The 10,500-nt window shown below is 38.0% G+C and overlaps 1 protein-coding gene across 1 annotated transcript in view; it reads right to left on the bottom strand.

Moving 5' to 3' along the window:
• The window catches only part of LOC107587023 (UPF0606 protein KIAA1549), a 72,986-nt gene that overhangs the window by 28,433 nt on the left and 34,053 nt on the right, over positions 1–10,500 (bottom strand). Inside the window, exons 2-8 of the mRNA XM_016274623.1 lie at positions 4,479–6,620; positions 4,182–4,270; positions 2,962–3,130; positions 2,729–2,859; positions 1,497–1,686; positions 1,141–1,200; positions 648–793 (exon numbers count right to left, since the gene is read on the bottom strand). Of these exons, the coding sequence (XP_016130109.1) occupies positions 648–793; positions 1,141–1,200; positions 1,497–1,686; positions 2,729–2,859; positions 2,962–3,130; positions 4,182–4,270; positions 4,479–6,620 (2,927 nt within the window). The remainder of the gene's footprint in view (positions 1–647; positions 794–1,140; positions 1,201–1,496; positions 1,687–2,728; positions 2,860–2,961; positions 3,131–4,181; positions 4,271–4,478; positions 6,621–10,500) is intronic.

The following is a 10,500-nucleotide window of genomic DNA, read 5'->3' as shown; positions in this document are numbered from 1 at the left end:
TGTCATAAAACATACTCCATTAATTGATACTATAAATATATTTCCAGGATTATGAAATCCGTATGCACTGCCAGAAACGTATTCATTGCTTGCTTGATCAGCCGTTTGAATAACGATAGCAGTTTATTAAGACGGCAAATATTTTACAAGTTTATTTCCTTTTTTGACACGAGCAACTTTTTATGTCAGAAAGAGAGTTTGGTAGTAAGCAAAGAAAAATTATGAATATTAGCATTGTTCCTGTTTAATTGCAATGGCGAAATCCATCATGGCGGAGAAAATTAATCGTAGATGGAGGTTTTAATCGCAGGTTAGAGTTCTAATCCCGGATTTGTTAATCTGTGTTTAAAATTAAGTGGTGCAACACAACTCGACTTAAAATAAAACCCTGATCAACAAATCCTTGATTAGCTCTAATCTTGGCTTAATTTAATCCATGTTGGTGCAACCCACCCCTTGTCCCTGAATGATGATGTGCGGGGGGAGAGCAGGTGTGGGGATGCACCACAAAGACAGTGACTGATTAAGAATCCAGAGAGGCATTAGACATGCACACAGAAAGAGCTCTATAAATGAATCCAATGAGCTCATGTGTGGAAAGCAAGAACAGAAAATATAAGGTCATATAACACAGATGATTTACAAACCTGTACGCTGTTGTTTCCCACACTAGTTGCTCTTCTAAAGCGGGGCCCCGCACCCAATGCATCACCCAGCAACTGAGCCAGTCTCCTCTCAATCGTAGCCTTGAAGATCTTGTCACTCTCGCGCTGGTCCAACACTCCCAACACCACTGAACACAATATGTAAAATGTGACATTAAGGCATTGCAATAGCTCATTTCTCTCTCTCGGAAATATACTGAATATTTGATGGTATAGTATCATTACACTACTGTTCAAAAGTTGGGGTTGGTTTGTTTTGAAGGAAGTCCCGGATGCTCACCAAGGCTGCAATTATCGGATCAAAATGATAAATAGTCTTTACTGTCACTTTTGATAAATTTAATGCATCCTTGTTTAATAAAATACCAAATTCTTCATAAAAAAAACAAAAATTATAATACTGCCCCCTAACTTTCAAACAGTAGTGTACTTTGTAATACCCAGTGTGTTAAGCTTAACATCAGCAGGTCAGTACCTGTTCTAACCCATGAGGAACGAAGCAGTTGGGTTGAGTTCAGCTCTGGGTAGTGGAAAGCTAATAGTGCAGAGAAGTAAATAAACATCAAATATGAACAAATATATATAATTTTCATTATAACATACAGCACAGCACACCTCACTGAAGCTGATTTCTAGGTAGTTTAAGCTAGTTTAAAAGCTAGAATACCAGTAGATGGACCACTTTGGCTAAACTGGCGGGTGCCCAAAGTCTAACCAAATACACTGCTATAAAACCCAGTTTGACCACTTTAAGTTGTTGTACATAACAGTTGTTTTGCAAGTGTATTTATGTACACAGAATTATACACAGAAATTAGTGTATGGACTCACGTTCTGCAATCTGCCATACAGGGTAGCCAAGGTAGTAGCTGTACTCAACCACACCGAGTTGTCGAAGCTGGGCGCTCACCTCTGTCCCTGGCACATACCCGCGGATATCGTGCACAGCAAAGGTGATCTCCACTGGAACCTTCTGCTGTTGTGCCGCCGTGTCCACAGGACTCTTGGTGACGTTTAAAATCTACAAAACAATTCAGTCTCTAAGACACAATTGTGTGAAACTAAAGCAATTAGATATTAGAATTAGAGACTATTCTCATTCTCCAGAAAGGGATTTTAGAAATTAGCAACATCCAAAAGACATATTTCTACAAGACATATTTCTGTATAATTGTATAAACCAAACACATTCAGGTTTTCAATTAATCATCTAATGTAAAATGTGAACTACTAAAAAAAGAAAAAAAGAAAAAGAAAATGAAATTTAACAACAACAAAAATATTTTTAAAAATAAATAAATTAGTTACTAAAATACCATTAAAAATAAATTATACATACACTGATTAAAAATCTTAATTAATATAAAAACATACACACTTAATCCACGAAAGCTCATACATTCTCAGCACAGGTCTCTTCATTAACACACTGATCTATTAAAGCGCATACACTTTCTGAACGTAAGTGAATTAAATGAATACGAGCCTTTAGTTTTGTTGCCTTGACAACGGTTGAATTGAGCAGTCCTACACTTTCCTTATCCAATCAGAGCAAACAACTGGAGACAATGTCATCCCACTGCACTGAAGGCAATCAAGCCTTGAATTCACATCACACAACCGAAATTTCAAGCATGCTCCTTTTTGCTAAAATCAAAAACTTGCTGGTTAAAGGATAAAAACATTAAAATGTAATTCTCATTTGGCATATTTACATCATATAGCAGGGGTGGCGAACTCCGGTCCTGGAGAGCCTCAGCCCTGCAGAGTTCAGCTCCAACCCTAATTAAAACTCACCTGCCTGTAGCTTCCTAGTAACTGTTCAGAACTTGATTAGCTTGTTCAGGTGTGTTTGATTAGGGTTGAAGCAAAACTCTGCAGGGCTGCGGCTCTCCAGGACCGACGTTCGCCACCCCTGTCATATAGCATCATTGTGTATGACGCTAAAGGAGTAATTTAAGCAAAACTAAATGAAATAAGCAGTAATTAAGAGAATTTGAAGGAGTTCAGTGTCAGGTTTTTGGTGTTTGAAATTCTTAAGCTGGGCAAAGCAGTCAACGTACATTCACAGTGAAGTTTGTGGATTCCTGTGAGCGTCGGCGGACTTCAGCTAAGGCTGTGATCAGACCCTTCTCTGCCTGCTCACTGAAGGTACACATTCTCACATCTACATGGCTGGGTACAAACTGAAGAACTGCAGACAGACAAAAGACATGCATATAGTCATATAGCAACAAAATTTAAATGCCAGAGAGAATATTCAAGAACTGTGACGTGAAGTTTCCACTGCAGTTACCTGTATGTACATGGTACTGCGGGCCTGGTACAGGACTGATGGGTGACACGCTGATAAAGGAGCTGGTGGTCCGAGCAGAGATTCTCAGGGCATTAATGACTGATATGGCAGTATAAACCACTGCACCAGACACAGCACGAAACACAAAGTCTGGAGGAGCTTTCACTACCTACAACACACAAAGAGCTTATTAGGAACATCTGATATCTAGGATATGTACATCATATTTGTTATAGCAATTTCAAATCCTTTTCAAGCACATGGAGAAAATCAAAAAGCCTTTTAGTGGGCCTATAAAACTTGTGGCTAACTGTATTAAGCGCAGAAAGTTGCAAAGAGTTGGCTCAGTTTGTTCCCACTGAGCCAAATTAGGTGTTGTTTGTTCATGAGGACCCAAGAGATAAACCAGGAAGGGATGATTTTATCTATATGTTCCACTGACACAACACTGGATTACAAAACATATTTTAAGTTTCTGTGGTTCAAACCAAGATTAAGCAGGTTAAACTATCAATATCATGTTAAATTCTTAAAAGAAACAAAAGCTTAAAAAAATGCTGCCTAATTTCTCAACAGCTTTCTCAGCCTGAATAGAAGCCAATTTTCTTGTTAATTTCAATAGGTAAACTTGGAAAACTGAAAAATAAATGTACACATACCTAAATACCACACCAATGTTTCCAACAAAGTTATGAATTCAATTTATGCAATAAATAGTAATATCGCAAAAACTATTTTGTATGTGTGTGCAATATTCCATCCATATCCTGGTAACATTTGAAATTTTTTTAACATTTTAATATCCCAAAATATGCATTAAATATATGCATATATATGTACAAAATTAAATATATGCATATATATATATATATGCAAAATATATATGTATGGAAACTTAGATGTTTTTTTTTATTTAAAAAATATTGTATGTTAAAATGTATATTTTTAGATGACTTCATCATTAAAAACTTGTAGCTTTTGGTTTTTGCAATTAAACGCTGCTGTAGAATAATAAATGCATTTTTAAAAGTACAAATATTCCATAATCTAGCAATTAAAGAAAACTATCTATAATAATGGTATTTGTAATTGTAATTACATAATATTGTTTAAAATAATTTTAGATTAAGTAGAATTGCTGTCACTTCTTTAAATCAATAAAGAAAAGAACAAAAAAAGAGGAGAAAAACATAAGCCTATTCATTACATAGCCGCAGTACCTGTAGCTCCACAGAGCGGTTATACTCTGCTTTGAGAATCTCTCTGACTTTGGCTTTGGCATATCCAGCAGTGGACCCTGGAGGAAACCCTAAAACAGAGCAAATATCAGGCTTAATGTTATTCTTGGAGCCTTCAATATTAAAATATATTACTATAAAATCATGCTTGCTAATCCAACTATTGCTTAAGGTGCATCAGTGCTTTATGGATCGAGTTGCACACTGACCCTAAAAAATAGATATGAACACCTTTCTGGTCTAAAAATGTGCAGCAAATTTATTTTCGTTATGTCTTACCAACTCTGATCAAGTAGGTGTCAGGTTTAGTGATGTTGCAGAGATACTTCCGGACAGTGGTCGTTGGAGGGGTTGTAGATAGGGTTGTAACTGATGTATCGTTCACGGAAGTCACTGTTGTGTTGTTGGAGCTTATGATAGTGAAAGGCTTGACAGTGGTGTCATTATGTAATCCTGGGGAGGACGTGGTTGTAAGGCTACCGATCGGTGTGGTGTTATCGTTATCAGTAACCATGGTGTCAGATGTTGTTCCAGACACGAATCCTTCATCAGCCATCTCTGTTGCAGGAGGGGTGGAGGTGATGTTGAAGGTTGAGTCAGTTGGGTATTCAGAAACACTGATAGAGGTGGTTACTAAAACAGTGGGAAGTACACTACTAGGAAAGAAGGTCTCTGATGAGAGTGAGGTGATAATCCATTGGCTGTCATTAACAGAAGACGTGCCATCTGGTTCCTTTGTCACTGGAGGTGGGGTTGTCACCAGTAATGAAGTGTTGTATGCTATAAAAGGTGTGGTAGCCCAATCAGTAGTTGAGTTTATATCTCCCATCGAAGTTAAAAGGTCTATTGAGGGTGTCGGTGTAAATGACGGCTTTAAATATGGCACTGTAGTATCTGTTAAACTCGGTCTAACTTCAGAGGGATCCAAGATAGTGGTGTTAAAAGGCTCAAATCCAGAGATATCAGTTGAGGATTCCTCAGCCCAGGAACTGTTACCTGTAGGCTGTAGATCTTCATCAAACAAAGTTGTTAGCATGTAACTTGGGTCAATGGTGTAGGTTCTAGTGCTAACAATATGTGTGGTGCCAACCGTAATGAAAGAGAAAACACTAGAGGCCGTCTGATTGGCAGTGGGCTCTGGCAAGCTACCATTGTCCTTGGTCAACTGGATGGTGTAGTACTCTAAACTGTTCATATCTGGTAAAAGTACATCAGTGGGTTGGACTGTAACAGTGCCTGCCCAGTCAGATGCCAACTCTGAGCTCTCGTTGACAGACTGGTTCTGGTTTAAGACATCTGAAGTTGTCGGGAGAATGGTTAAAGAATGGATTCTGGTTGGCTGGATAGTTGAAAGAGATGGAGAAATTGTGTGGCCAAGGTCTGATGTCAAAATATTGGTGAAAACTGGAGTTCTTGACATGGTAAAGGGCACAACAGTTGTAAAATTCTGAAAGGTTGTTACGTGTTTGGTTAAGTCAGTGGTGGCTCCATTCAAGGTTGAATTGCTATTAAAACTGGAACTTTCAACAAGTTTGCTGGAGAAAGAATTAGTAACACTGATAGATGAAGGATACAAATGTTTGCTGGAAAATGACATCACCATTCTTGTGGGGAACGTGGTGTCATAGGTCTCGGAATTTGAGTCCTCAAAGTCATACGTATCAGAGGGTAGATTGCTAACCAGTGAATAGTCGTTGCCTTCAGATCCCATGAAGGACATTGTTTCTAGGTAATCTCCAGAACCATAGTCCACATCCATGGTGTTGGTTGGGAAAAAGTCTTCGGGTGGGCCCATAGTTGGCTCGACAGACACAGAAGTCATTTGATGGTGTACAACATTACTTGGTTCCACCGGCTGATAGCTTATCTGGGTGTTTGGGTCATGGCTGGGCTGCAACTGGAGGTCTTGGATTCTACTGGATGGTTCCCATCGGTCTACAAAAGGAACCTCAGAGTCACTGACTCCCACCGTCCCATACTGCGTTTGAGGGGAAAGAACAGGAGGCTCGTACGGAGAATCTTGTCCAACTGAAGGCAAGCTAGACGGCACAGATGAACCTGTAGCCTGTGATATTTGGGGAGCTGGGCTGATAGCAGACCAAGATAAGGGCACATTATGGGAGGTAGGCACTGGAGAAATTAGTTGTCGAGGCTGTCTGGAGGAACCTCTGCGGGTATATCCAACTCCCTCTCCAGACTTTAGGACTTTTAAAGGAGGTGTGGCAAGAGGCTCTGGGCTTGTGACAGAGTTCAGGGAGTAAGTGAATACCGATCCAGTGTTAACATTGTGATTGTAACTCTCTGTGGCTTTGGATGGATCCAAACTAGGTGAAAGAGAAAATCCAGACGAGGCGGAGGATGCATTACGTAGCACTTCCACTGAAAACTCATTTGGCATGTTTGGAGCCTCCAAAGGCCGGACTAAGGAGACACAAAGACAGTAAAACCAAATAAATTAAATGATCTAATGCAAACTGAAAAAATTGCAACAAAACTATGTGGAAAAAAGCTAAATGCACAAAGCAATGCACATATCAACCTAATCACTGTAATTTAATATTTGTAATTATACATATGGAAGGTTTATTAATTTAGTTGTATACAGCTATAGTTAGACACTGCTGTAACAAACTACCACAAACAATTTGTGCAAGCCTTTAACACTTCTCTATTCACCCTTTGAACCAATAAGTTTAAGGTAATTGGAAGAAATACTGATTTTGACAGATTTTTGACTGATTAATGTCAACAAATTAAGTCAATCAAGCCACTACAGTAAACAGCAGAGTAAAACACAGATGCAGAGCAAGATCACTGGACGTTATTTCCCACAGTTACATCAAACAGTTTGAGTTCTGAGGACTTTCATCATGCCATTGCAAACAGATGCTTCAAGGCTTTTTCTCTTGCATAGTTCGAATTGTTACAGTCTCACACATGTGAAGGAGGTTTGGAATGTGCCAAGGCCACGAAACAGGAGTGTGTTTAAATAATTAAGAGTGCTACTTTCAAGAAGGATTCCTGAAAGCAGTATCAGCTTGTCTGGTTTATATTCCACTACACGTTTTATAAACTTTCCATTTGCACTGCTTTTTACGGTGGGTGCGGAGGTTGGCCCTAAAAGCTGGCAGTGTTTGGCTTTGTATTCAGAAGCAGCTGCACAGTAATGAAATGACCCATTCAGATATGAAGGATGGAAGGCAAAGGTGAGAAGCTTCTTAATGAAGCATAAGTGAGCAAAACAATCTCATGCCCTATTCGGATGAGATTCGTTTTCCCTGAGGAGGTTAGGTAAATTATTCCTCCTCATTTATTTTGAGGAGGAATGATGTAACTAAAACCAAATTGGTCATTGTGCAAAGTGGTGCACTTTATGGATTTAGACCTACTTATTCTTTCACAGTATTGTAAGGTAAATACTTCAATACATGATCGCAAATGTCATGCCAAAAAGAATAATATTTTGTGCTGCATTTTTTTCACATGAAGTGTGGCATTACAATCAATACGTACCTGATTATGCCATATAGCATACAATTTCTAACAGTTGTGGGTTTTAGTGCTATGATAAACCTATTTGAACACAGATGCACTATTCTCTCACAAACCAAATAATATAACATTTCATGACCAAGATATCAATATAATATCATATTAGGAGGATTTGCAAGGTGGCATTGATCAATCAGAAACTAGGTCAATGCATATGTTATTATTTACCTTATTATTTATCAAAATAACCATAAAAATAAAAGACAAAACTGAATTCAATATTCAAATGCTAATACAGGAGGGTGCACTTTATGGATTTAGACCTACTTATTCTTTCACAGTATTGTAAGGTAAATACTTCAATACATGATCGCAAATATCATGCCAAAAAGAATAATATTTTGTGCTGCATTTTTTTCACATGAAGTGTGGCATTACAATCAATACGTACCTGATTATGCCATATAGCATACAATTTCTAACAGTTGTGGGTTTTAGTGCTATGATAAACCTATTGGAACACAGATGCACTATTCTCTCACAAACCAAATAATATAACATTTCATGACCAAGATATCAATATAATATCATATTAGGAGGATTTGCAAGGTGGCATTGATCAATCAGAAACTAGGTCAATGCATATGCTATTATTTACCTTATTATTTATCAAAATAACCATAAAAATAAAAGACAAAACTGAATTCAATATTCAAATGCTAATACAGGAACTGCCAGTCATCTGCAACAAATAACATTCAATGCAGCTCAAGGATCAAAAGAGATTACACATCACATTTGTGACTCAGCAATAACTGACATAACTCAGCCTTCTGAAGAATCTCCCCCGACACATGGACTTCATACTAAATTCTTGTTAACCCACAATTCTATATTTAGACGTCTGATCCCCCCCCAAAAAGGAAAATAAGACATGGATGTAAGGAAGAACACGACTTCATATAAAACTCTGACTCTGTCATCAAAAGAAACAGCATTAGAGAGAGTTCCATAGCGTCAGCTAAGTCCACTGACCACTTTAAAGATGATGAAAGCAGCAAAAAAAAATCTGTGTCAACAGTGAAGCAGCAAATAAGAAACTGCTTTTTGGCATTAATTATGTGATTGACTTGATCAAATATAAAACACAACAGCAATGCGCAAAAGAAACAACATCTTATGCTACATTAATCAGGTCAATATGCTCTGTGTTTGGGCTTCTTCATACTTCTTTGATAGTCTATGAGGCTGCATTACTCACTGCAACGCTCTGGGCCAAGTGTTTGAAGCCCCTATAAAGCAGGCAGCTGTGTAAAACAGATGATCAACTAAACAGAGAAACAGAAGAAAAGTGAAACAGTTGTTAGTCCTTAACAATGACAGTGAGGAAAAGTCTTCGGTAAAGCACCATGAACACTGACACTCAGCGTTGTTATTGTTAACTAAAACTATTAAAAAAAGGTTTTCATTGCAATAAACCTAAAATAAAATAATATAAAATATAAATATCAGATGAAAAACTTAAGAATGCTGCCTTGACTAAAATTACTAAAACTGAAATATATAGTTCAGTCATGAAACTCTAGATGGCGCAGGCGACTGGTTGTTAACGTAACCGATGATATTTAGAGCGTTAAACGACTTGGCACAAGCTGATTGGTTCATGCTGCATACGCAGCTAATGAACTTACTGCCTTGCATTTATATGGCTGGCTAGCATTCACTAGAGATTCCTGCAGCGCGCTTTCAGAGTTTCTCTGAAACCCTCCACCTTCCCCAGCTCCACCTGTATAGATCTGCTATGGGTGCTATATTTGTGCAGTAGCAGTATGTCTTCAATACTAACGGCACCGTATCGCCGTATGCATTGACAGTAGCAAGTTCCTGTACTTGCTTGCAGCAGCAGCAATCATTTACAACTACAGCAATAACCAACAGCAGCAGCAATTCAGCAGCAGCGTAGCAGACCTATTCCGCCAAGACCAAATACATTAACATTGTCATATCCATCTTCCATCACCATGCTAAAATTTTCAGAGAGTTGTCATGATTGAACAAAAAATATATTAAATCTAAACAGAAATGCTAAAAACTAAAGTTAAATTAAATTGAAAACTGAAAGTATGAAAATAAAAGCTAACTGAAAATATGAATAAATACTATAACATTATATAAATTATTTATATAATTTTATAGCATTTATTCATATTTTCAATTAGCTTTTATTTTCAAAGAGCTGTACTTGCATGACTGAAAAGTACAGCTGAAAAGTATGACATTTAAAATATTTCACCTATTTCCGTCATGCAAGTACGGCTCCTATCGCTTTGAATGGGGAAACATTAAATTCTCCAAAACTGTTCACCAAGCTTACGATTAAGGTCCTGTATGCAACTGGCCACTGAAAAGACCAGGTGTGAATGCCCTCCGAAACGCTTTCGAGAAGGATTTAAATCCGATCGCTCAAACCACTTTAGGAGGTGGTCTGGGACGCATTCCACACGAAACTGGACAAGTGTAAATGCATCTGGTTGTTGAAACCACATATGTAAATTTTAGTCCTCCTAAAATGTTAAAGGGGTCATATGATGCGATTTCAAGTTTTCCTTTCTCTTTGGAGTGTTACAAGCTGATTGTGCATAGATAAGATCCCTGAAGTTGCAAAGACTAAAGTCTCAAAACCAAAGAGATATTCTTTATCAAAGTTAAGACTCTGCCACGCCCCCCTAAAACGGCTCGTTCTAACACGCCCCCACATATCTACCTCACTATGTGGAAATATTAGCGTAATGCCGCCCAAATGTTCACG

This window comes from Sinocyclocheilus grahami, unplaced genomic scaffold (genome assembly GCF_001515645.1).
Source record: "Sinocyclocheilus grahami isolate Dianchi unplaced genomic scaffold, SAMN03320097.WGS_v1.1 scaffold88.1, whole genome shotgun sequence".
Classification (NCBI taxonomy): Eukaryota; Metazoa; Chordata; class Actinopteri; order Cypriniformes; family Cyprinidae; genus Sinocyclocheilus; species Sinocyclocheilus grahami.
Note: the sequence above shows the minus strand (reverse complement) of the source record. Positions and strands in the feature narration are given on the sequence as shown.